Source organism: Colletotrichum costaricense (assembly GCF_030867565.1).
Source record: "Colletotrichum costaricense strain IMI 309622 chromosome Unknown Scaffold_6.1, whole genome shotgun sequence".
In the NCBI taxonomy this organism is placed as follows: Eukaryota; Fungi; Ascomycota; class Sordariomycetes; order Glomerellales; family Glomerellaceae; genus Colletotrichum; species Colletotrichum costaricense.
In genome coordinates this window covers 2,562,283-2,588,389 of record NW_026848235.1, presented here as the reverse complement: position 1 = coordinate 2,588,389, position 26,107 = coordinate 2,562,283, and the positions used below count along the sequence as shown (strand labels likewise).

At 52.5% G+C, this 26,107-nt stretch overlaps 9 protein-coding genes across 9 annotated transcripts; 5 read left to right on the top strand and 4 right to left on the bottom strand.

Annotated features, from left to right (window-relative positions):
* Positions 1-398: 398 nt before the first annotated feature.
* Positions 399-890, bottom strand: CCOS01_07076 (uncharacterized protein; the record flags this gene model as incomplete). Its single annotated transcript, XM_060455243.1, has 2 exons — positions 399-497; positions 630-890. The coding sequence occupies 2 exons, from the start codon at positions 888-890 to the stop codon at positions 399-401; spliced, it is 360 nt and encodes a 119-aa protein (XP_060314943.1).
* A 900-nt stretch (positions 891-1,790) lies between these two features.
* Positions 1,791-3,279, top strand: CCOS01_07075 (3-deoxy-7-phosphoheptulonate synthase; the record flags this gene model as incomplete). The annotated part of the gene is made up of 2 exons (XM_060455242.1): positions 1,791-2,257; positions 2,316-3,279. 2 exons carry the CDS (start codon positions 1,791-1,793, stop codon positions 3,277-3,279), a joined length of 1,431 nt encoding a protein of 476 aa, XP_060314942.1.
* Positions 3,280-4,103: 824 nt separating this feature from the next.
* Positions 4,104-5,921, top strand: CCOS01_07074 (amidase; the record flags this gene model as incomplete). Its single annotated transcript, XM_060455241.1, has 3 exons — positions 4,104-4,144; positions 4,210-5,596; positions 5,661-5,921. The coding sequence occupies 3 exons, from the start codon at positions 4,104-4,106 to the stop codon at positions 5,919-5,921; spliced, it is 1,689 nt and encodes a 562-aa protein (XP_060314941.1).
* Positions 5,922-6,392: 471 nt separating this feature from the next.
* CCOS01_07073 (methyltransferase) lies at positions 6,393-7,489 on the top strand (the record flags this gene model as incomplete). Its single annotated transcript, XM_060455240.1, has 4 exons — positions 6,393-6,428; positions 6,505-6,607; positions 6,693-6,833; positions 6,924-7,489. 4 exons carry the CDS (start codon positions 6,393-6,395, stop codon positions 7,487-7,489), a joined length of 846 nt encoding a protein of 281 aa, XP_060314940.1.
* A 4,243-nt stretch (positions 7,490-11,732) lies between these two features.
* On the bottom strand, positions 11,733-12,134 carry CCOS01_07072 (uncharacterized protein; the record flags this gene model as incomplete). Its single annotated transcript, XM_060455239.1, has 1 exon — positions 11,733-12,134. One exon carries the CDS (start codon positions 12,132-12,134, stop codon positions 11,733-11,735), a length of 402 nt encoding a protein of 133 aa, XP_060314939.1.
* Positions 12,135-12,142: 8 nt separating this feature from the next.
* On the bottom strand, positions 12,143-14,029 carry CCOS01_07071 (ferric reductase like transmembrane component; the record flags this gene model as incomplete). The annotated part of the gene is made up of 5 exons (XM_060455238.1): positions 12,143-12,219; positions 12,272-13,090; positions 13,143-13,552; positions 13,604-13,858; positions 13,917-14,029. The coding sequence occupies 5 exons, from the start codon at positions 14,027-14,029 to the stop codon at positions 12,143-12,145; spliced, it is 1,674 nt and encodes a 557-aa protein (XP_060314938.1).
* A 1,598-nt stretch (positions 14,030-15,627) lies between these two features.
* CCOS01_07070 (uncharacterized protein) lies at positions 15,628-16,215 on the top strand (the record flags this gene model as incomplete). The annotated part of the gene is made up of 1 exon (XM_060455237.1): positions 15,628-16,215. One exon carries the CDS (start codon positions 15,628-15,630, stop codon positions 16,213-16,215), a length of 588 nt encoding a protein of 195 aa, XP_060314937.1.
* Positions 16,216-21,220: 5,005 nt separating this feature from the next.
* On the bottom strand, positions 21,221-22,624 carry CCOS01_07069 (uncharacterized protein; the record flags this gene model as incomplete). The annotated part of the gene is made up of 3 exons (XM_060455236.1): positions 21,221-22,183; positions 22,248-22,496; positions 22,556-22,624. The coding sequence occupies 3 exons, from the start codon at positions 22,622-22,624 to the stop codon at positions 21,221-21,223; spliced, it is 1,281 nt and encodes a 426-aa protein (XP_060314936.1).
* A 1,439-nt stretch (positions 22,625-24,063) lies between these two features.
* CCOS01_07068 (F-box domain-containing protein) lies at positions 24,064-26,042 on the top strand (the record flags this gene model as incomplete). Its single annotated transcript, XM_060455235.1, has 2 exons — positions 24,064-24,133; positions 24,211-26,042. The coding sequence occupies 2 exons, from the start codon at positions 24,064-24,066 to the stop codon at positions 26,040-26,042; spliced, it is 1,902 nt and encodes a 633-aa protein (XP_060314935.1).
* Between the last annotated feature and the right edge of the window lie 65 nt (positions 26,043-26,107).

Sequence of the window (26,107 nt, the reverse complement as noted above, 5' to 3'; positions counted from 1 at the left end):
GTGTCATCAGTGAGTCAATGTGAGTGCTGTTCATGGTTCAGCTTTGTGTATCAATGTCAGTGACGGCAAGAAGCCGACGTTCATCGAGGTGTTAAAGCCGTCAGGGCGTAGTCTGGTTCAAGTCGAATCACGCTGAGCACGCAGTCTTGGTAGAAACGAGGGATGTCCCATGCAGTCCACTTGGGAGGAAGGGCGTCCAATTCTATTTGAAGCTTGAGACTTTGGTCATCTGATCTAAAGACCATAAAAGTTAGCCTTGCCGTAGTAGGGAATTGTGTCGAAAAGCGGACAGAGACGAACCATTGAATAACATGTGTAATCCTGGGCCTCAACAAACATAACCTAAAACTTTTACTCCGAAGTCTATAACCATGCCAGCCATCGGCCGCCTCAATCGTTCATGAGCGCAAGTACGCTTTCATCGCCTTGACAGCGTCTCCGTCGTTGGCCTTGAGCAGCTCCGTCGCCTTGGGCTTGGTGAGCTCCAATTCGTCAACCTATGTCCTTGTCAGCTTGTATTCCTTTGTCTCATTCCCAACTTTCGTCAAGTCTCAACACCGTCTCATGATGGGGGCTCCCATCTCTCGGCCGTCTTCCATCGCGCGTATCAGGTGGGTAGGTTGACTAACCAGCAGGGCAACATCGGCGGCATCGACCTTAACGTTCTTCACCTCCTTCTTGGCAGCGGTGGCGCCACCAAGACCCTTGATCGCCTTCTGGGCGGCATCGACATCGACCTGGCCGCTTCCCGAATCGTCGCCGCCGGCATCGAGGCTGGCGAGGGCGGACGCCGCCTTGCGGTCCTCGGCTGACTTTGCGGGCTGGACCTCCTCCTCGACATCGCCGGCGGTGGCACCCTCGACGACGGTGGGGGGCTGCTTCTCAGACATTTTGTGCAAGGGATTATACCGGCGATTGTATATTCGGTCGATTCGAGGGGCCTTTGGGTCAGGATTCGAGGGGCGAGACTATGATCGTGTGGTTGAAGAGCTGTGACGTTGTGTGGACAGTCGAGCACCACGCAGCGCAGAGACAGCTCTTTCCCGTTGGAATCGAATTTGTGGTGGGGCAGGTTTAGGTGGGGGCGGGGAGGGGGAGCTACCTTATGGTACGTACCTTACCTTCCCACTCCTTTCCGCAGGTGAGGGGAGGTGTGCGGCGTGCCGCTTACACCGATGGTGAGCGTTCGAGGTAGGTCGGTACGCCTCGGCATAGCGTTGCCCTGGAGGAGGACAATGTACAACTTTATTTCTCAGGTTTAGCACCAGATGGCGACGCACACCACAAACTCGACACACAAACACGCAGGGTTTGACGGATGGTCTGGTTCCTGAATTTGCTTTGCTCTCTTCGGTTCCGTCCCTCTCGTTTCCATTGGTCAATTTCGAGCAAAGCAAGCACACCGTTGCAGGTGAACAGGCCCTTGCCCGTTATTAAGGATTTTTCTGCTCGCATTCATCCCACTCACCGGTCCAATTCACTTCCTAGTAAGGTAGGTACAGCGGAGTATCCAGATTCGATCACTTACTGTTCCATGCGCCTTTGAACCAGTCATCCAGTTTGCTGTTGACTCACCAAGGTACATATGCCAGGACTCTTGCCCTCTTGTCATGACTTTCAAGTTGAATCATTTTGAAAGCCGGTGCGAATTCTTCTTCAAGTTGACTTACCTACTATTTCTCCAGCTTCCCTCTACGTCAGTTTTGGCGACAAACCAGCCCGGCACCACTTGACTGTCCACAACTCCATTTTGAGTCACCAACACAGTCACCAACACAACACATCACACCATGTCTTCCTCCGCAGAATGGTCGCCCGACTCCTGGCGCTCAAAACCCATCAAGCAGGCTCCCGCCTACCCAGACGAAGCCGGCTTGAAAAAGTCCGTCAAAGAATTGGGACGGCTACCGCCCATTGTCCACCCAAAGGAGATTGTCGCACTCAAGCAGCACCTCCGTGATGTGGCACTCGGCGAGGCTTTCCTGCTCCAGGGCGGTGACTGCGCGGAGCTGTTCGACTACTGCGAGCCCAATGCAATCGAGTCAAAGATCAAGCTGCTGCTGCAGATGAGTCTGGTTCTCGTTTGGGGTGCCGACAAGCGCGTGGTGCGCATTGGCCGTATGGCTGGCCAGTATGCCAAGCCCAGATCGAGCCCTACAGAAATGGTTGACGGTGTGGAGATGCCTTCATTCCGCGGTGACATCCTCAACGGCTTCCACGTTGATGAGCGTGAAATTGACCCGCAGAGACTCGTGAAGTGAGTCATGCAATGAAGACAAATCATGTGTCACCACCAGAGCTAACCAACACCAAAGGGCCTACCAGTATTCTTCGGCAACCCTCAACTACATCAGAGCATGCCTCTCATCAGGCATCGCCGATCTCCACAAGCCGCTGGACTGGGGCCTGGGCCATGTCCGGGACCCGGAGCTCAAGAGGAAGTACTCCGAGGCCGTCCTCTCCCTCACAGACATGCTCCGCTTCCTCCACACCATCGGCGCCGACCGAAGCGACAAGCTGGACACGGTCGACCTCTTCACCAGCCACGAGGGCCTCCTCCTCGAGTACGAGCAGCCGCTGACCCGCCTCCTGGAGACGCCCGTCCCGCGTCCCACAGCAAACGGCAACGGCCCCCGGAACGACAGCAGCAGCGGCCCCACCGAGACTAAGAAGGAGTACTACGACACCTCGGCCCATTTCCTCTGGATCGGCGACCGCACCCGGCAGATCGACGGCGCCCACGTCGAGTTCTTCCGCGGCATCGCCAACCCGATCGGCATCAAAGTCGGACCCACCACGCCCGTGGACGACCTCCTCGCCCTGCTGCGCGCCCTCAACCCGGACAAGGAGCCCGGCAAGATCACCCTCATCACGCGGTACGGCGCCTCGAAAGTGCGCTCGCTGCTGCCGGCGCATATCCGCGCCGTCGAGGACAGCGAGTACCACCGCTGCGTGGTCTGGCAGTGTGACCCCATGCACGGCAACACGGTCTCGACGGGCGGCGGCATCAAGACGCGGCGCTTCCGCGACATCTTTGAGGAGCTGCAGGAGACGCTGCGCATCCACAAGGAGCAGAAGAGTTACCTCGGCGGCGTCCACCTCGAGCTCACTGGTGATGCCGTGACGGAATGTCTGGGTGGTAGCGAAGGGCTGGACGAGGATGATTTGTCGACCAACTACACGAGTTTCTGCGACCCGAGACTCAATGAGAAGCAGGCGCTCGAGTTGGCATTCCTGATTGCGGATCACTACAGGAACGAGAGAAGACCGGTTTTGTAAAGCGACGGTCTTGGAGTTAGCAGAAGTACATTTAGCAGCGGCATCTGGACATTCGGGAACAAAAATTGATCATGGAAAGTTCTTCTTTCGCACCTGAGATGAATTCATCTTACATTCAACGTAGCTCATGCCACTAATACCAGGCACGCTTGCCTTAAATGACCTGACAGTCATGGCGTAAACCCCGGGGTAAGCCACAAGCACCACCACTCTTTTACATACCTGCGGAAACCCGTAGGACACATGGACCTCTCAATACCACGAACCCACGGAAGAGGAATCGATTTGATAATGAAACATGCAACCGCAGCTGGACTGCGTCTCGGCTCACCTTGGACCCAACATGCGGGGAGGCCCTGGTGTTGTTGGTTGTGGTCCACCGGCTCACCGACGCATTCACTTGCCCAGCAGGGAAGTTTCAGGCGGATATCAGCGGGCCAAAGATAAGGTGGCAGGCGAGGTACCTCTCCTCACCTTAAGGTGCCCTACCCTTAGTAGGCTCTAGAGTCTGTACAGCGCGCCTTACGCCCTTTTACCCCAGCGGCCGATAAGGGGAGCGGGGCTTCCCCGTGACTCCGCCGGCTACCCGTGACCGAGCGTGTAAGTACCTTGACCCCAACGCCGGGCTCTTCTCTTTCTCTCCTCTCCCTTGATAAGTCCCAAGCTCTCATCTTGCATCCATCATCTTTCAACAAACCTTCACACTGTTCTCACTCGACATTGTGGGCTTTCATAGAGTTAAAGCCAGCCTCACCTTTCTCTCATAGCCGTAGTCACAACCTTGCAACACATACCTAGTACTAAGTACGCTCCACACATACAAGATGGTCTATCCATTCGACTATCTCCAACACCGTCGTGACTGGTCTGTCATTCCACCCGTGCCTATAACCGCAAAACCCCCGAGGTTCACTAACACTAAGAAAACAGCAACTTCAAGCAATCCGAACGCGCGGACAGAATTCGCCGCCTCACGGCCTACAAAGGCCCCTTTTCACAACAAGACCGCCAGATCTTGGACAAACCCATCGAGGAACTCGTCCAAGATGTCCACAAGACCGTCCTCCAACCCATTGACATTCTCAAAACCTACGGTAAGGTAGCCCTCAAGGCCCACGAGCGCACAAACTGCCTCACCGAGGTCATGCTCGAGTCCGCCGAGAAGTGGGTGGCCGACGGCTCCGTCAACCTAAAAGGCCCACTGGCCGGCATCCCTGTCAGCCTCAAAGACACAATCGTCGTCGGCGGCTACGACACCACCGTCGGCTTCAGCAGCTTCGTGGGCAACAAGACGGCCGCCGACGGGCCCGTCGTCCGCCTCCTCAAGGACGCCGGCGCCGTCCCCTACGTGAAGACCAACCTGCCCATCACCCTTCTCAGCTTCGAGTCCACAAACGACGTCTGGGGCCGCTGCACGAACCCGCACAATAGCCGCTACTCACCCGGCGGCTCCACGGGCGGCGAGTCCGCGCTCCTCGCCATGGGCGGACGCATCGGCATCGGCAGCGACGTCGCGGGCAGCGTGAGGGCGCCGGCGCACTTTTCGGGGTGCTACAGCCTCCGCTGCTCCACGGGCCGGTGGCCGAAGCTGGGCTTCTGCACGAGCATGCCGGGCCAGGAGGGCGTGCCGTCCGTGTACAGCCCCATGACGAGGACGCTCGACGACCTGCGGTACTTCACGCGCGCCGTGGTGGGGATGAAGCCGTGGGAGTACGACTACAGCGTCCACCCGCTGGCGTGGCGTTCCGAGACGGAAAAGACGTGGCTGTCCGACAAGAAGAAGCTCCGCGTCGGCGTGATGCGTACCGACGGCGTCGTGGACCCCAGCCCGGCGTGCCGGCGCGCGCTGGAGATGGTGGAGAACGCGCTGCGCAAGCAGGGCCACGAAATCGTCGAGATCAGCCCGCCCTCCCCCTACGAGGGCCTCAAGATTGCCGCCCTCGCGCTCAACGCCGACGGGTGCCAGATGTTCAGCACCTTCTTCCGTACGGGGGAGTGGAACGACCCGGGCGCCGCGCAGATGAAGTTCCTGATGAACCTTGCCAGTCCCTTGCGGTATCTCTACTACCTCTGGGTGAAGTACATCCGCCGCGACGACGTCTGGGCGGGCCTCGTCCGGGACTGGCGACCGCAGTCGGCGTTTGAGAACTGGAAGCTCGTCGCGCGGCGGGAGGCGTACCGGAATCAGTGGTTTGAGTGGTGGAACAAGGCGGAGGTGGACTTTTTGATCACGCCGCCTAATGCTACGCCTGCTGTGCCGCATGACGGGATGAAGGATGCGTGTAGTAGCTGCGGATACACGTTTCTCTTCAACCTGGTGAGTTTCTGTGACTCCTTTCCCATATTTTTGGGGGATTATGAGTGGCTAATTAACTATCTAGCTCGACTACACCGCCGGCGTTCTCCCCGTGACACATGTGGACAAGGACCTGGATCAGCTTCCCGCGGACTTCAACATTAAGAAGCTCAATGGCGTGGCGTACGGAGCGTATAAGCTGTACGATGCCAAGGACATGCACGGCCTGCCCGTCGGCGTTCAGGTTGTAGGAAGGAGGTTGGAGGAGGAGAAGGTGCTGTCACTGATGCAGAGGGTGGAGGATGCTTTGGGCGATGAAAAGTACAAGCTGTTGGACATTGACTAAGTTTGTGAGATTGGAGCCAATGTGATGAGGCAGACAAATCATCGTAGCTAATGATTGTGTCAATTAAAGACAAGAAGAATAAGTCATTTTCCTACGCCGGTTTCGCAACCGACGTATAATGTAAATCAGATCATTGGATAGAACCCAGTCATGAGCCCCCGAATTGGATTCCGGATATAATTCCATGTCATGTTTGTGAGCTGCAATTTTGAACGTCGGATCCCCGTGCCGTGAAGGTTAGTCGTAGGAGGGAGATGCGGGGCAGTGTGCGGCCGTCGAGCAGGTCCGATCTCGGACGGTCGTCGCATCCTCCCAACTTCACTCATCCCACTTAAACTTCAGATTGCGTGTAAGTCGATATAGACATCGAAAGTTATATAAACCAGCATTTCTCACTCTCGCAGATACCAATTTCATCTCAGGCACACACGCTTATGGGGAGCTCATCAACACCGATCTTTCAAATCAACGATGGCTGAACAAAAAGAGGATAAATGGTCATCCGAGGTAACCCTTACCTGCTCACCATCAATGCCTCAAGCATACCGTCCTCAATCGACCTGGGACTAACGCAAACGTTCAGGCCTACCAGCACTCTGCCTCCTTCGTACCCAAGTTGGCGACCAAAGTGGTGCAGTGGCTCGACGTGCAAAAGGACGATGTCATCCTCGATGTCGGCTGCGGTGGTGAGTTCAGTCCACTTGACGTCTATCCATCAGACCCAATGCCAGTACGGCCGCCTGATGGAACATAAGACTGATGATCAAGTAGACGGCGTCCTCGACGTCGATTTCGGCAAGGTCCTCTCCCAAGGAAAAGGCTCCCTCCACGGCATCGACGCCTCCCCAGGCATGATCTCCGCCGCCAAAAACGCCGTGTCAGCAGCTGGCCTCTCAAACTGCGAATTCGAAGGTACAGCTCTACTTACCCCCTCCTCTCTTCATCATACTGCCCAGACATACTGGAGCAACTCGAACGTTGACTAACATATTACCCATACAGTCCTCGACGCAACAAGAATCACAACCTCCTCAACACCAACCCTCCACACCCCAACCTTCACAAAAGCCTTCTCCAATGCAGCACTCCACTGGATCCTCCGGCCCCCCGGGTCCCACATCCCCGTCTTCACCGCCATCCGCGATGCTCTCCTCCCAGGCGCTACCTTCGCCCTTGAAATGGGTGGGCTGGGCAACGTAGCCGAGATGCGCACCGCCATCGTCATGGCCGTCGCGCGGCGCGTGGGCATGGAGAAGGCCGTCGCCGTGGACCCCTGGTTCTTTCCGGACGAAGAGTGGTTGAGGACGGTGCTCGAGAAGGAGGTCGGCGGGTGGGAGGTGTTGAAAGTTGAGCGGGAGTGGAGGCCGACGACGGCTGATAAGGGCGGCGTGGAGGGGTGGGTAAGGTTGATGGGCAAGGAGCTGTTGGATGCGGTGCCGGAGGAAGGCGGACAGAGGGAGGAGACTGTGAAGGAGATTGTGGAGGTGTTGAGACATGTTTGTAAGATTCCGGGGGATGGGGAGATGATTAGCTATGTGAGGTTGAGGTGTCTTGCGAGGAAGCTTTAGACGAGAGGCTGGATGGAGGACATCCAATGTCGCTAGTGAGGGGATGAGACTAGCGAGTATCTACAACTCATAAGATGGCTGATAGCAATCGTTTCCCCAGCTATAAAACGCGTTCAATTCACTTCAGAGATGACAACAACAGGAGCCCATGCGACCACTTGCAATGGTTGCAAGTAGAGCCAGTCTCAGCGGACGTCAAAGGTAAGAGACCAGGGGACAAGGGTGCTAACCTCAAACGTCTCTTTCAGTTATTAAAGCTGTCTAAGGACACTCATCATCTCGTTCGCTTTGCCACGCTTTGGCTCGAACGTATTCGTTACTGACAACCACGACTTTAACGAGGGGTACTTACTAAGGCTGCTTAAGGACGCTTGCTACCTTGTTTACTTGACTTTATTTTAGCTTGAACGTGCTACCTGGATTTGGAAACCTTGCCGGCCGTGATAAACATAGCGCAGTTCGTCGTATTGCTAACTAAGGTGACGGCCTCTTCTTCTTATAACAAGTTCGTCTCCTCACCCTCTTGTATATAGAAAACGCGATGTAGTTCTTTAGACATGGGCGTATTTTAAGGACACAGTTTTATACGTCCATAGGTACGGAAGTCGTTAAAAGTAACTATTTAGTATAAAAGTATTTGTTACGAATAATCGCGACCTAATAAGAGCCGCTTAGTAAAGAACTTTTATAATCTCATTTGCGTCACCTCGCTTCGGCTCGAACGTATTCCCCACGAACATTCACGGCCCAAGTAAGGGTACGTAGTATGGACGTTGATTTTTGCTTGTATTTTCATCGATAGTGCCAAGGCTGCCTCGGTGCCTGCTGGTTCGAATTGGGACCTCCGACAGGAGCCGGTGGCTGAGCTACCACGAGCCCATCTCGGTTGTACTTTATTACTCCGATGTGTTCTGCTTCGTTCGACTCGAATTTATTAAATCCAGGTACGTTTAAATAGAGCTCGCTATTGCAAGTGTTCGCTATAGTCCCCAGAATAGAGATGTATCACTAATTACCATAAGTAGGCTCATAACAGTCTTAATCAGGAATTCTAGCCTGGCCGCACCACTAGTTGGTTCTAGGCGTCAATGCTCGTCTTTCGGGGCTTCATTCTGTATGTGGCTAGTTGCCGTCGGCCCTTTTATCTTACCTCTCAACCTTAGCCATCTAACCTATTCCAAGGCAGCATGCAATACCCTGTTCACTAACTCCAGTCTCTATCCCACACATCGACGACATGAGTACGTGCGAGAGGAAGTCGAACGACGCAAAAGAGACAAAGACTTAGACATACTCTATCTAATCCGCTTGGCTCGTTCGCACGACGTCCACCAGCATCCGCTGCTCCCACCGTCCCCGTTTCGGGAGTTGAGTATGACCAACATGGGCCTCTCCATCACTGACTCTTTTCGAACTTTCAAGAACACTTGGCACTCATCCCATCGATATTTCTATTCTTACTCCCCTCATTCCATGTTCAAAATGGCCTTTTTGACCTTAGCCGAGTTGGCATAACTCTTCCCAGACTTGTGCGTCGAGGCAGATCAGAAAGGTTATAGTCTGGCTTGAGCGATAGGACACGGCAGAAGACAAGTCTCTATATGGCTCTTGAGAGCCTGAGATTCCAAAGTCATCGTTGGACTTCAGTCTTACTCCCCAAACAAGGAGTCTTTCTGGGGTGTCAGGACACCTTGAGCTCGGTCGCCTTGCTCCCTTCCACCTTACTACTTTGAAGACATTGGAAAACCTATAGGCCTAATGTTGAGGACAGGGTCACATCAGAGAGAAGACTCTATATGGCTCTGAAGAGTCTTCAGCAGTTAAGCTACCAATCACTTTGTTCCTGTTTACCTCAATGCATCCTTTGTAGAGACGAAACAACTTGGTCCAAGCCATATTATTGTCGTCTACCCTTGTGCGTTGAGGCAATCGGCACGGCAAGATTTACGAAAGTGAGCTTCGTAGAAGAAGCCTCGTCAAAACCCATGGAACATTCGGTGTGACTAACCACCCCCCCTTCCTTTTCTCTCCCCTCTCTCCTCATGATTTCTACGTTTGAATCAAGTCTTTGTGTCCGGGAGTCAAAACGATCTATACGGCCCAGGCTATGGATTTCGCCGCCAGGGCTCAATAAGTCAATTGGGAGGACCGCCTTTAGACAAGGACATATAACACCAAGACAACTTTCTTCCTCAAAGGAGTCCTACCATCTCCCAGAAGGTATAGCATTTTCTTAAAATAAGCCTTACCTCGATTCCATTGTCGTTCAAATGAAGGTGCCACCACCTTTACGCCCATAGAGCTGCAAACACAACCCCATCGAATTAACATATTTTACCGTAATCACAGCCAGGAGGCATAATAACCTCACTCCCGAAGCGTCGTCCGTACCATCATACACGGCCCCAATCTCCCGCAAACGCAAACCAAGTATCAGTCTACGTCCTTCGCTAAATTCTAACAAGACTCAGTCTTCATTTCATCATCGGGCAAGCTACTACCCTGGCCGACGCAGACCAGACCATCTGAGATGAAAGCGGGAAAATGGCTAAAAATACCAACCAACGCAACCACGTAAGCTGTTTCGAACAAATTTCTCACGATGTTGGGACGGAATTTCCTCCATAACCACATTGCAAGACTAAAAGACTTCGCACGGTTACATGATCTAAATCCATCCGTCCCAAGAAGACACCTCGAGAGTACGAGCACTAGCACGGGCCCACCTGCCTACCTACTCTGTGCCGATGGGATGATAGAAACCACCCGTATCTCTCAAGTGCGAATTCTGAAGGCCATTTATTTATCCTGAGCCTTCTCACTCAAGAGGTGTTGACTACTCAACAGCATGGCAAAGGAAGAAAGTAACAAACAAAAAACCAGAAGTGGAAAGGAACAAATAAGGGACACGGCTAGCGACACGGAGCCCGTCCGAACTCCACCTAGACCCGGACACCATCCGTATAACCCTCACGTCCACCCGGTCCTTCCGTCCGTCCGTCCGTCCGCTCGCCCCACCGTATCCTCCCGAACGACTCGCGGCAGCAATAGTTCTAATCCTATCCATCTCACCTTCCGCTGCCTACCTCGCCCGCCTCAACTCACAGCTAAGTCTCTGCACCCAACCTTTCACGCGACTCACTCGAACCCTCCACCTCCTTCCGGTGGAGACCCCATCGGCCCACGACTAAGCTTCAGTCAAGAAAACACGTCAACGTCAACCCAAAGTGTGCCGTCACATCCCATCTCAACCCATCACAGCCGCCGTCCCCAGATTTCCCAAACCTTCTCACGAGCCCCCTATTCCCGCTCTACCAGGAGCTGACTACAACGCAAGTGATCTCATGGGGGACGTAACATACGACCAAAGGCGACGAAAGCAGCCCAAGTACAATTGAATTTCACTCATATCCATCCCAAGATTAGGGCAGCAGCCCAACCATTCGAACCTTTTGCGATATCACACCACCATCACACATACATACACAGCAAAGTATACACTACTACCGATAACAAGTCGGACTTTCCACTAGGTAGCCAGTCGTCCAGTCCCACAACAAAGCCACGCAACCACTCACCAGCAGTCCAAAGGGGGGGGGAAAAAAAAACTCAAAACATCAACGGTTTGAAATGCAACCACAACCGTCCACACCAAGCCCTGCACGTACCACACCTACCACAACACAGGAAAAGGTAAGCTGCCGTCCCTCCGTCCCTCCAAAGCTTCTCCCCCCCCCTGGGTCGAGTCCCCTACCTTTTACCCATCTCCACTCGATCATCAGAGAGGGCAACCCAAGTTCTCACTTGATCACATAGACCACGATCAGGCTCATGCATCAACGCAAATATCACTCAACGGCACCAGCCCAGCGAAGACTCCAGGAGTCTAGACTCTCGCTCAACAACAACAAGACGGCGTACGGCTTAGCCGGCACCGTGAACGCTGAGGCGAGTCGTGGACCGGACGCGCTCCGGTGGGAAGCTTCGCAGGAATGGAATCCCTCCGTCCCAGCTCTTCCCTGGCACTTAATGCCATCTGTATCCTCGTCCCATTGCGAGCATGCCCCCTGCTACGTTGTCACCGCTCAGTAATCGCACCTTTTTCTTGCCAACGGCGTTCACGTCATCTTATGACAGCGGTTCGCACCAGTCAGTGGCAGTGGCTGTGCAAGATCGAATGATATCGTTATCACTTATCCTATCTACCATTCCTAGGCCACATGAACACTTTTTTCCTTACAGATCATGATAAAAAGTTTGAACCCGGAAAATAGAACAAGTTGCCATAGCTGAAAAAATGTGATATATGGACTTTGTATATATATGAGAGAACATTGACCGCCTGCCAACCCCGCCCATCATAAGAAATAATAAGGTGAGGGCGCGGATGGCGGCAAAAAGTAATGAGATGATGCACATCGCTGAGGGGGTTTCTTAATGCATTCCAGACAACGCCTTTCCGCTCGCCGTTATTCGGCCAGCTCTCCTCTCGGAGCGCTGCTTCCCGCGGTACCACTGCTGAGAAGCTTCTGGTAGCTGTAGATGTCGTCGTGTCCTGGTGTGAGACTCTCCTCCACGTACAGAACTCGAGGCTTTCGCCAAGGCTCCTCGTTTTTTGACTTTTACTTTTCATTATCTCAGCCATCTCAGAGCTTAGAAGTGCTCCTTCCAGAATCGGAAGTTGACTTCGCGGACGTCGGCATCCTTGCAAGCCTGCTTGATATCGCGAGCTACATGATTCGTTAGCAAGAGTATTGAGAGAGATGAGAGTATGATACTTACCAGCTACTGAGGGACCGCAAAAGTAGACACCGACAGTCGTGCGCATACTGCCTTCCAAGCCGTTGAGGTATGTTCTGTCCAGAATACCATCACGCATGGTTGTGAAAAGCTTGGAGAAGTTGGGTCGACCAAAGTTCGTGCGGGACTTGAGCTCAGTCAGAGGGTCGTGGTCTGATCCAACCGAGTTGAGCACAATGTTCTGGGTGGTATCCATGTCCAGCTTCTGAGTAAGATAGGTGTGAATCTTCAGGAACTCAACGCCAGAGCTGCCAGGAACGCGAGCTGCCTCATTGGACTGCTCTTCAAGTGACGACAGTAGGGTCTGGAACCACTCGAAAGAGCCAGTGTCCTTGCAGACCCAGATGAACTCGACACGGCGAAGACGGGTTGGCGGGTTCGGGCTGTTGCGCAAATGCCAGATGTTCTTGAGAATGGAGGCCCAGGGAGTAACGCCAATACCAGTGCCGATGAGCACAGCGATTTCGTTTTCGAAAACGTCTTCGGCGGGAGCACCGTACGGGCCATCAATGCGGAGATCAGGCATCTGCTGGCCGTTCTGAAGAGCAACCTCGTACATGCCCATGGGATCAACGCCATCGTAAAGCTTTGCCTGAGCGGAACCAGCACCAACAGCGTCACCAAGAGCCCGAGTGAAGTCACCGACCTGGCGAACGTGGACCGAGACATAAGGATCGAACGGGCAAGAGGTAATAGTGAAGGGGTGCCATTGGTAGTTCGAAAGAGAAGGCACTTGGAGGAAGAGCCACTGGCCAGCCTTGTACTTGAACGAGGGCTTATTGAACTGCAGCTCAACGACGTCTGGAAATCATTTAGTATCACGAGTAGTATGAGTGGCACAGCAAAGACTAACCGTAAGGGTGGCGAACAACACGAGTGATCTTGGTGCGGCGGCGAGCGCGGACCTCACGGTAGGTACGCTCCATGAGGTAGAAAGCTCCAGTCCAAAGCTCCCATCTCCAACCGAGGTAACCGATGCAGTGGTCCCAGTAATCCTTTCCGGCAAATGGAGAGTACGGCAAGGCGGTATCGCGCACGAAGCAGCCAGTGGTGTGGGTGTACAGTCCCAAGAAAAAGGGGATGAAGAGGTGGTGAGTGTACCAGAACGTCTCGAATGACTGCTGGCGAATACGAGCGTGTGCAGTGGTGTACATCAGAAGCATGCACAGCAGCATGACATGGCCGGTAACACCACCTGCCTGGGCGTAGTGAATCTGGATAGCCGTGACGGGACGAATCTGAGTTCTCTCGACGTTGAAGAAGCTGCGCATATGTCAGTAAGTGGGTACTGTGCCGTATAAGTTTAAAGCCTACTTGATGTAATGCGCAGAGGTGTGCAAGATGGTAAAACCAAGCATGGAATACGCCAATTGTCTGTGCAGCCAGAGGTTCTCGTCGAGAGGCAGGAAGCGAAGCTTAGGTCGAATCCATCGCATGACCGTTCGGCAGACCGGGAGTAAGATGAGCATTCCATCGACACTAAGGACCAAACCAGCACCTCTCGAAATCCAGACCGAGTACTGCAAAGTGTTCAGACCAGCCAGCCTCGCGTCCATTGCCTGCTTCCACCTAGAGAGGGGTTAGTGTCTAGTTGTCGACAGAGTACGTCGTGCGAATGGAGGCTTACCATCCATAGGCGAAAATGCCAAAGTGAAAGGTCCAGAAGAGGAAGTGGAAGGCCAACTTCTGAGCAGTAAACTGCTTCTTGACCAGAACCCCGAAGGTCAGGTCACCCGCCATTTTGCTTCGATTTCGATTGCCCTCCTATTCGTAGCTGTATTAGGGTGTCGACCTGCGACAGTACCGACGAGTTGGCGGTTGGGGTCGGGCCTTGGGTGTATCGGTAGCGGCTCGTGTGGGCGTCGGGCGATGGTGTAGCAAATAATCCCAGCAAATCCAATAACCACGTTCGTATCGATGCCAAAGTCTGTTGGTTCCAATCTCTTTACTTCTCAGTCCCCGTATTAAAAACGTCTCTTATAATACCTAAAGTGGTGCAGTCGACGAGCAAAAGAAGCGAAAATAAAAGACTCCAGCCAAGCAAAGTTGGAAAGGTTAAAAAGAATGATCTGAGCCAGCAGCGAAGGAAAGAAAGGAATCTCGTTGGTCGCAAGGGCTCGGGAATTGACTCTTGACTCTTCGACCTAAGCGAGACTCAACGAAGAAGAAGAAGAGAGAAATGAGGGTGAAGGAGAAGAGGTGGAAGAAGACGAGACGAAGCTTTCGGCGGGTGGGGGGAAAGTCATAAAGAGATGAGGCGAGTCGGGACGGCAGTCGAAGTTCGAGCGATGGCGTCTGTGGACTTGGCACCGCGTGAGGTTCGATTGACCGGGGTTGCACAGGGCGGGAATCGGTTCTTTGGCAAAGAGAAATGCCCGGGATGAACGGGGGAGCCTGGTGCTGTCGGATGGATAGACTTGGATCCGGCGACGAAAAGTGGTGGAGGGGGCTTGACGATGGTGCGGTTCGGTGCAGGATTGGATGGAGGGGTGGGTGATGATGTCGGGACTAATCTTTCGGATGTCAGGTGTCCATGAAACCTCGTCAATAGCCGTTGAACAGGGTAGCAGTGTTAGTGTTCGTCCCGCGCAGCGATGTGAATTATGAAAAAAGGGCGATTTGGTGGCGGGGGGGCGAACTGTCGACTGTCGAGGACGGGACAAGGGGTTTGACGATGGTGGACTGGACGATTCGGTAGATCAGACGTTGGAGGGGTTTCGCAGTTGGAGGGAGCTGTATCAGTCCGATCCGAGAGGCGAGACTGATCAGACGGCAGGGCCAGGTGCGACAGGTGGTGGGCGGAGTTGAGACGACTTCTGTTAGAGGCGCTTTGACGAGGGGGCCCCGAGGCTATTCTGACGTTTCGGTTGCAACAGGGGAGGGGCCGTTTTCCCCTTCTCTTGCGCTTTTGTGTGCAGCGTTGCCTGTGTTGTTCCCCTTTGACAATGCGGCTCGAATGCAAAGTGTGGGTATGCGCTATTACGCTACGCTACACAGTGAATACGATGAACAAGGGTCGTTTCTCTTGATCGGTACGGGTTGGCGTCTGTTAAACAAGAGTTGGGTATGGCGGTTGCGCTTAGCTTTGTCTCGTTGGAAAGTTTGTTGGAACCAACGACATTCAGACCGAAAATGGCAATAGGTTACCAGACTGCTGGGAGGAGGATGGAATGTGGATGGATCATGGAGGGAATGGGAAAACAAAGGGAAGAAAGGAAAAACAACCAAACGAGGATGACGAGTCGAGGTCCTCATATCCGCCATCCAATCCCCCCATTCTCCATGCTGGATGGCCTGTCGTCTGGTTCTCCGCTGATGGGCCATTCGGATAGCATGGCATGGCATTGGCAAGGTACTTTAGCTACCTAGCCAGCTGTACGACTACGGAGCAGTATGCACGAATGATGATTTGCGGTCGGGAGGTCGTTGTCCAATTCCTCTCAGCGACGTTGTGTCGGGCACCACAGAAACTCAGATTGACGGTCAAATTGGCCACCACCTGCCTCCTTCTTGCCGCCCGCCTAGAGGAACGGATCTCAAAGTGGACAGATGGGAAGGTGACGGGAGACGCAACGGCGGCCGGTGGTTGGCTGATTTTAATTTTGGAACACGGACGCCAGACCCGTTTCGGCCGGGCCCATGTTGCTGGGCGCTTAACGGTTGCTGAGGGAAGTCGCCGACCACCAGGTGAGGCGAGCACCGCTCCTTCCTCCGTACACCACACCTCACGGGAGAGCTGCGGTGGCTGGATTTTGGTGACACAGGATTCGCTGGTTGCACAACGATGGGGCATTGAGGAACTATTCTTGAATACCATCACAAGGACAACCCGCAAAAAAGACACTATTAAAAACTCCAGTGTGATGGCATCGTGCTACCGAGATGCGCTACAGCTGCATGCCGCTGCACTACCGATGCAATTATAGAGTGATCCGGCCACTGAAGGTGAGCTGTTTTCTATCTGGGGGTCTTTGCCCAGCTGCCCAGCATGTGGCTAGCAGGGAATATTCGATATTGCTTCCCCATCTCGCAAGGAAGACGATAGGAATGTTGCTTTGAATAGGCTCAACCATGATGTGAGGCCAAGCCAGATACATAGTTCTCATTACCCTTTTGCTGCGAATTGCAACTTTGCAACACAACGACGGGAAGCCATTGGCTACGTGAATAATTAGAGCTACCCTCATGAGAAAGCATCACCCTCGAAGCTTCCCTGGAGTTGACCTATCACGCACCCACGGCACAAGGGCACCTTCGAAAGTTGAGTTCAAAGGTCCAAACACTCTTCACCGTCTCTTCCATGCCAGATTGAAGGTTCCTTCCGTACGGTATCGACTGACTCTCTCGCCTAACTCTCTATTCTCCCTTCAAAGATGATCCGGGGAACCCTTTCCGTTTTCCAACCTAAAATGTACATCGTGCCTTGCCCCGGTTAAGCTCTTGCCCACTCTACCACTCTACGAGACAAGCACGGTAAGGTAAGGTAAGAGCGGTCACCGCACCGCAACAGAAGGCACAGAAAAAATAAAGGACGGAAGGACAGGTGGGAGGAACGGAGGGTGTCAGGGCCCAGGGGTCACCCCCACATTCCCACTAGTCTCTTTCGGGCTTGGCGGCATGGGACAAGAGTTACACATGCGTTGAGGGTGCGGCAGGTCCCCATCAGCATCGCTCCTGCGTTTTTGTACGCAGTACGTACTCCGTACACTACGCCTGTTGACCGAAGCAGCAGGGACAGGCCCCCTTCTCTTTCCTCCTTTGGTCGTCTTGGCCCGTGCATCACCCGCAAATCTCCAAACTTGTCATCCCAGCACATCGGCCCTTCATCCACACTTTATCCCCGTCATGAAACCTTCAGCACGCTCGCGGCTCGCTCTCTGCCAGCCCGCACTTCACTCTCTCCCTCACAACTTACGCCAGGAACCATAGAACGCCATGCTACCTCTAGCTTGATACACACGCCCGCCCAAACCCTACTCAACAGCGTCAACACCTGTCAGCCTACGTATCGTGATTCCATCCATGACCCAACCCACCTGTCGCCCGAGCAAGGTTCGCACCCAGGCAGCGTCGTTATCCTGCCATCCGCCCCCGTCTCACCCTTCCCCTGTCTATCCCTGAATCCTTCAGATGGATCATGGCTGCTGGATGGCTGTCGATTGCTCTAGCGGGAAGTCTAAGCCATGTGCAGCGCTCTAGTCCAATGACACTGCGTTCTTGGCCCAGAGTCTCTCTGCTTCCATGTCCTCCCTTCTGCGCTGCGTGTCAGACGCTCACACCTCCCAGCAAAGAAGCATTCCATGAGCCCATCCATGCGGTCTTGCACGTCAAAATCGTACGATTATGTTTACAGATCACCTGTCTTTGATTCATCCTACTCAAAATCCCTAATCAACCATATTTCGCTCCCCAGTTCAAGCTTAAAGAGTTCAAGCATCTCGCATTTATCTTCCCGCCATCAGCCCATCTAAATCTTGGCTCAACGTCCTCCTTCCAGCGAGGCTGACGGTTGAGTTCCTGCCTCGTTCTCGTTCTCTCTGGACCACCCACACACCTCGATGCTCCCGACCCCTGGCCCAACATTTGCCTTCCGGCACTCTCGGCATTCGGCACACAATCTCCAACTCTACTCCTTTTCTCACTCAATGCTGACAGACTCGGCATCTACTTTTCACACTTGGATTGACTCGCCCCCAGTTCGACTCGTTCCGCTTCGAGTATCATCGGCGGTCTGAACCTTCCAAGCCCGTCAGCGCTGTCTGGTATCGATGGGGCCTATTGCGAGACGGAAATGACGTGGGCTATCAGCCAGCCTCGCCCGACCCCCCTCGCTTTGCCTGGGTCTCACGATACCGGTAGCGTCGCCAAGCATATTCGAATTGTTTTGCTCCTCCTCTTTGCTGCAGTGGCTGTCGCTCGGAGTTTGACACTACAATGCCAGGTCCGAGTGAAACGAGCAAAGCTGGACATTGGCACGGGTCTCCGCCCTCAAAACGGCTTTCATGCCCGCATGAAGCACCAACCCTACCCACCTGCATGATCGTCACTGACACAGACATTCCAACAACGCCCAAGTCAGCCTCTTCAAGGATCTCAAGTCAATCTCCACATTTTACGCCAAGCTTTACGCCAAGTGGATTGTTTAAGCTTCCTTCGCCGAGCAGGGGTCAACTGACATCAATAAGACCAGCCAGTGAAGAGGTCGATCGCCTGTGTGTGATGCTCGCAACAGCCGGCAACGGGTATCGTACCTAGCAAACACTGCTTCAAACTCAGTTTGCGATCTAAAGTGCCAGCCTTGAAGCAGTTTGAGATCGACAAGAGGAGGGGTTCGCGAGGGGCTTTCAGGAGCCTTGATGGCTCTTGTCGTCGCGGATCCCCTCACTTTCTGATCTTTTTTCTATCATCTGAATCACCGACTCGTGTCGCACTACTAAGCTTGACAATTAGGTCGCTGTGTGGACCGTGTCAGAACGAACTACCCCCAGCTAACGAGGCATCAAGCACAGGTTTGGCAGAAAAACGCATGTGGCTTACCCTGTCACGGGGGGTCCAGATGTATCTGGGGATACGTCAAGCCTGAGATATGGTACACCGTCGAAGCAGGATATCTCTGATTCATCAGATGTGACACCTGCAGCCCGGGTCGCAAAGAGGACCCCACGATGCTCCGCTCTGACCTAGAGAGGCCGGCTCGGAACCTAGATTCATCTGTTGCAGCACTCATCTTGGTCTGATCTCATTTTCTCCAGTGCCCCGCGTCTGTCTGGATTGCCTTCGGACTACGTCCTCCCGCGAGAGTGCTGTTCCTGGATGAAGAGAGATGAAACCAGTGTCCAAGCAGACCCAATTCTTCGCCTGCATACAGATGCGCAGGAAGCGGATGAATGTCGCAGGACCCTATCGTGTTACTCGTGATGCCGATGCGTACTTACGTTCAGAATGTGAGGGTGCGAGTATGTGAGTGCTGAATTGCACCTCAATCTTGATACCTGCCGATGTCCTTCCTCGGAACTGTGTCAGCGGCTCTGATCCGGATCCGAATTCCAGGATTATGCCGTGCGGCATCTCCGCTCCACCCGAGCACTGTGCTGCTGGTTAGACTCTACTGCTAGATCTGAGGAATTGGGAGGCAACCTTATGTGGCCCAACATAATGTCAACGCACGGGTTATCGGAACAAGCTCAACAGCAGCACGCTCACTCGGCGCCAGCGGTCTGGTTTCTTTTCCAACATTGTCCGGTATGATGTGGCGTAAGCTACGACAATTGCCCAAGAGTATGAGGAAATGAATGATTGTCTATGAAACTCTCTTAGACAACGTGACGTGGTGACTCAAAAGTAGAGGAGTTTCATGTGATTAAGGGGCATGTCTCTAGGCAGTATTGTGATCAAAGTGATTGTAGGAAGAGCGAAGACCTGCTGACTTACAATTCATGCCTCACTACAACTGTCGCCTTGCTAAAAATCATCGAAAGGTGTTGGATTACGAGGCAGAAAAGGGGCCCTATTAGATAGTTAGGTAGGGGTGGTAGGTAGGCAGTTTGGGCCTGTGCAGACGGACCCTTCCACCTACTTACACCCACTGAGGGATCGCGGGCTCTGCCCACGATCTTCCCCTCCTACACACTCAATACGCAATAGACCTATACTGACCTATTGACCTCGTCGCGACCGAATGGTCTGACCTGCCTACGTGTATACCAACAAAAGGTCCAAAAGTGAGACAGCCAGGTGGACATATATCAAGCCTTATACCCACGACTGCCTAGTGTCTATCACAAAGGCAACACGCACACTGAATGTCCTTTCGATGAGTATTTTGGATTGCTAGACTTCCTCTGTTCTCATGGTGGCGGACTTAACGGCCGCGTAGGGACCACATCCTAAGCGATGTGGTTACCAGGATTGTCATTAACTGTAGCCCGCACATTGCACCAATGGCTAAGCATGCCACCACTGTCCCATGGGAGTGGTTCAAATACCCGGAAATCATAGAACTCGATAGCACTGACATTGTTGCCCCCGTGATCCTCCGCCACTTTATCCCTTTTTCAAATTCGAAACGATGTACATGAAAAATGAAAAAGATGTACATTTGAATTTGAAGTGGTAGAAAAGCAGCAGTGATCAGAACTTTTGCAATGTAATTCTCAAACCCTATGAATGCCGCATTTTCGAGCGTATAGATATTGATGAAGAATGAAGCAAGTATGAAGAATATCGGTGCTGCTATGACGAATAGTAAGGAATCGTTCCATATTTCCTTACGATCGAATTGGGCCTCGTTAAGTAGCTGGGTGATGATGAGTTGCGCTGTAAGGTACGACTGAGCGTTTTCGATCTGGTCAAGGTCATTCTGCCCATGCATGTGGAAAGTAAACGTTTGATTGAAGGGCGGCGGCACGGCATTTGTTTCAGCTTGTTCTAAGATTGTTCAGTTTTGATTACACCTTATGACAAGTTCAAGAATGCGCTTTAACATACGTTGGTCGGACTGAGATATCTCACCAGTTTGGTTGTATACACCATTGCTCTGCGAACCTCCATGGCGGATTCTATCGGAGGCCAGTGGGCCACTAGGACGACTTGTAGTTGATGATGCCAAAATTTCAACGGCTATCATTGTTATTTTAAGCGTCCCGAGAAGAATTTCGCAGGGATTCCTACATGAACCAGGGGTCGAGCCAGGAGTGTCTGGACGAGATACGCGGATGCCCGATGGTGTTTGTCGACGGGAATTCCAGGGGCGAGCGGTCTTGTACGCCACCTCAAATAGTTGGGTTAAGGGACTAGACAAAAGAACGAGTGAAATCACTTGCCCAAAGGCCCAATCATTATCCTCAGGGTTTCCCATATCGCGTGTACTAGAAATGTTTAGGGTGCCCCAAATCGCAGATATAGAGATTGAGAAGACCTTGAGGTTACAAATTAGACGTTCCGTTCGCAAGTTGAAAGTACTAAAGAGGCAATATCACTCACCTCTGCTATCATGGAAGTGTACAACTGCAATAATATACACAATGTGTGGTATAAGGAAGCTTGTAGTGGTACGCACAACGAAGCTATCAAAACGGCGTTTGACGGGGGTTTTGCTGATAATCTTCGCTTCAATGCACGAAGAAGAGCTTGGTATCCGTGGTCTAGTCTTTCTTCTCCGAGCCAGGAAAATATTTCGGGGATCTTCTCAAAGAGCTTGAATACCCTTATGGTATAACCATAAGTGAGTAAAGTAAGTGACACTACTAGAGAAAAGTACGATTCACTCCTAGTGATCATACCCCCACGGAAGAAGCATATTGCCGGGGATTCGGGAAGAACTCCAGGTGAGCCTGATTTATGTTTTTCGTCTCTTTTAGTCCGAAAGTTAAGTGTTACTTTCTGATCTGTATGTGTAGACTGATTAACAGGTTTACCGTCCACGGTACAAGTGTTCAGCCCAAACGTCACGCATGGGCTGCTGCCATTATGGAAGTTTTGGCTGCGTGACAGCCAGCAATGTAAGTCTTTCGGGGTAGAATTCTTGAAATTATCGCAATCGTCTGGGTATATAATAGTTCCCAGGTCGATGCGATCTGGTGTATCGGGAGATAGCCAAGATGAGAACGTATGCCTAGTGATGAAGGTGAAGTGACCTGTAGGGATTAAACCAACTGACAGTGTGGTAGTGAGCAGAGACATGAGCAATATTCGCCATAAACGTGCGGCCGGATGATTGTTAAGGTACGTTCGTAAGAAAGTTAGCGCCGAGAGATGGGTCATGGTTGAGAACCATGCGAGACAAAGCACCATCTGCCAGTGGTAGGCAGAGAGGCCTTGCGTGAGAGCAAAATACCCGCTCAACATGATGGATAAGCCGGTGACCAACTGCGTATCAGCAAGCGTAAGAATACACTAGCATAAGAAAAACAGTGCATTAGCAAGTGACCTTCAAAAAGATACCATGACAGTGACGGACTTTGTGGAATGCTTGCTCAACACCACTCGTCTCGTCTGGGTGATATCCAAACCAACCCCTGAGACGCTTTGTGTGTTTGTAGATCATTTGATCGGCAGGGTTGGGTTGTCGTGTTGCTATTGGAACTATTTCCTCGCCCTGATTCGTCATCTTGCGATACGGATTTAGGCTTGGATCAAATCCGAACAGATAGTAAGCGATTAATATTAGGATCGTCGACCATGCTGCAATCGTGAAAGCAAGAACAACCTGAGGGAGTCGTAAGAAGCTGCTGACAGACTCATATCAATCTGAAATCATTCACTTACTCCGAGTCCTGTGATGTCGCCGTATGCTTTGAGGGGCTCGGGAATCTGGCTACAACTATAGTTCGGCATGGCTAAGAAGCGACGAAGGACATGAAGGTTGTGGACCGGATTTCGGCTCTAAAAAAGGAAATTGTGGCTTCTTGTAGGCAGGAGTATTACGGCTATGTGCGATCTACATGCAGTCAGCTCTGGTTCTGCGCCGCATGACTACACGCAGGGTGGTCAGGATCAGGCTGTCACCAGGAAAAAAGGATAAATAAAGTATTTCCTCGAATAAACGTAGGCTAGCAACTCGACTGCACACTATAAAGAAGAACGAAGTGTCCGAACAATGATACCGTAAGCCTCAGACTTATTTTTGGCTCCTTGAACGCACATTAACATCTAGCTCGAGACAAAGGCCAGCATCTGCCTATATTACCTGTGGCTGTCTAAACACAAAGCTTTAGTCTTTTGGGGTAGGGGTTGGCTGTGGACAATCACTATATCTCGAAGCACTTCAATAGTCATTTGATTCTGTACAACTTATGATTATTATGCCCCTTTCAGCTCGTGAAGTTGCAGATGTGCATGATTTTGTCTCACCATATTCGAGTTCTTTTCCTGTGTTCCTGAAATCCCACGCCTTGTCTTTTAGTGGTTATTTCTTGACAAATATATCAAGATCTTTCCAACGGCCTACTAATGAGTCAACGATTACGGTAGAGCTTATGGTGGAACAAGGACTATTACATCGAAAAGAAAAGTGTTGTAAAGGAATCAACATGATTGACCATTTAACCCGATTCAATTGATTGGATACTGGATATCGACGGAGCGAATAAAACGGTGAGATTTCGACACTTCATTTGTCTCTTCTGAAATTTTGTGTGTGTGCTTTTGAGGTAATTGGGCAATCACTTTCAGAAGCACTCTGAATCACCAGAAGGCTTGCGGCATCGGCTGATTGCCAAGCATGTCATAGTTAACATGGGAACGGCTCTCAAGAGCGGGAAGAGATGGGTCTGCAATTGTCACAGTGTCACAGTCCGTTTCACCGGAGACGTGGCTGTGCCGCGTAGAATCCTGCTTGGTCACCGCCTTGATCCTGCAGCTATTGAATCGCTTACGTGAAGCAAACAAGTAGCAGGAGTCTTAAAGGAATCGTTTTGGCCAGGAAACGAAAGCCAGAAGCAGGACAACACCCCACATGTTTTGGGAGCTGCGTAGGTGGAAGCGAGAAACAAAAGAAAAAGAGCCCAAGCAACCCGACTGGCCTGGAGCTTTGACAGGTCAGCCCACTCAAGAGTCCAGGCGTTTCTATCCGGCCCACCCCCGGATCTGCACTAGTCCATGATAGGCTAGAGCAGAGGCAATACCCGATAACGATAACGATAGGACCATCCTTCGACCCTCTTCTCCATGGATCCCGTCCGGGCTCCCCTCTATCTCCCCGAAACCCAGCCAGAAGTATAATCAACGAGACTCCAGAGTACTCGAGAGTTTCTTTTCCCAAACCCCACGGCACAATGGTGTCGTCGGCGCCCCCGAAGAAACTGGACGAGCTTCCAGACGAGATCCTGCTGCGCGTTCTTTCCTGTGAGTAAGCCTTTCTTATTCTGCCAAGAGGCAGGCGTGCTACCGGAACTCCTAGCTGATGGCTCGGTGCCCCTCAGTCCTAGAACCCTACGACTTCCCCGGTTTGCAGCTCGTATGCCGAAAGCTCCAGAAGATTTCCCTCGACAACAATCACTGGCGATCGAGAACCTTTGACGAGTCGCCATTTTTAGAGGCTTTGCAAAGACGGCGGCGCATCACTTCCTTTCGCGACGACGACATCACTGACTACCCTCTCTTCAGCAACGGTGCCGTACAACTGAGTCAGGAAGAAGATGGTGACACAGAACCGGACCCCCTCTTCTACGATGAGGAGACACAGGAACAGCGCAAGCTACAGCGGTACAAGGACATGGCGAATTGGGACCCCTCGTTTCCGACAGAGCCGGTCTTTTGGTATAACGAGTACATACAGCGGTATGCGCCGATTGCGACAAGTTGGCTACAGCAGCCCAAAATCCGAGACGGGACCGAGGAGGATACGCTGGATGTCCGAGGGATGGCTCTGTACACCCCGAGTCGAGAAACCGACGAATTACTTGTGGTGTCGCCATTGGATGACGGCTCCATGTGCTTGTGGGACGTAAAGGGTACTAGGGGTCAGAAGGGTGCCACCATCGCCAAAAGCTCAGCGGGCATCTTATATCTCGACGGACCACAGACAATGGGCAGATCACGCAAGATCGATACCGGAGTGACAGAATGCGTCAGCGTCGACAACTTCTCCGACAAGGCCTTTGTCGCAGTACAGGGCCACCTGCTAGAGGTGGATCTCAACCGTCTCGAGGTCGTTGGCGAACAGACATTCGAATGGTCCATCACAGCGCTTTCTTCCGCCGCTCCAGGCTTGCCCTTGACCGTAGGAACCTCTTTGGGAATCCATCTCTACGACTACAGGGCGCGAGTCAGGTCGCCGAGTGAGATCATCGACAGGATAGATGTGTTAGCCGTCGATTCGCCAAGTGGGTTCTTCCAACGTAGGCGAGGCAGCGTTTTCGACGATCCGCTGCCGCCTTATGCTCCTTTATCACAACCTACGCCATTGAGCATCCTGCACCTGCCAAATGCTTGCGATGAGTACTCCTTCTCGGACGACATATATGTCGCAGGTCGCTTCTCCAACATCCTGCACTACGACAGACGCACATTCCCTTCAATCATGGGCTCGATTCATTCGGGAGCTCGACTGGCTAGTCTCGCGTCTCTGCCGTACCCATTCTCCACACTCGACAGCGAGACACGTCGTAGGAGCGACTTGACCGTTGAACAAGTGATGGAGTCGAAGACGAGGGAAGGAGGCCGGACTTTGATCGCCGGAGGCGAGTATAACACCAAGGGTTCTTTGGAGTTGTACGGCTTGTGCCCACGGCCAGGAGGTTCGTCTGCAGATCTCATGCAGAACTCCACCATGAAGAATCGTCAAACGTCCTCCCAGTCCAAGATTCTCTCTGTCGCCAACCAGGGTACTCGCATCGTATTCTCGGATGGGTCGGGACTTCTCAAGTGGTTCGAGCGCGATGGCTTCACTGAGGTGAGACGGCACAAGATCGGACACAGCGAGGTGGATGAGCGTCCATCTCTATTCGCCTCTATGCCTGGTTCTGATGACCTCGCGAGGAAGATCCTGTCGACGCAAACGCGTGGCGGACAAGATAATGTTAACGATGATGACATACTATTCTGGACAGGCGAGAAGTTGGGCCTCGTCAGCTTCTCCGGCAAGCTCGGGTTTACCGCAAGCGACTTTGAACAGCCAGAGCCTAAATCGGAGGAAGAGGCAAGAGTAGAAGAGGCCGAGAAAGAGTATGGCGAGAGGATGAGGATGGCTCTGGAGCGACAGGCCGACGACGTTCGTTTCGTGCGAGGCTTAGGAATGGGGCTAATGGGGTAATGGTGGGCAATGTAAGATGGCACGTATGACGAGCGTTCTCATGACTGGCAATAGGGATATGGGTT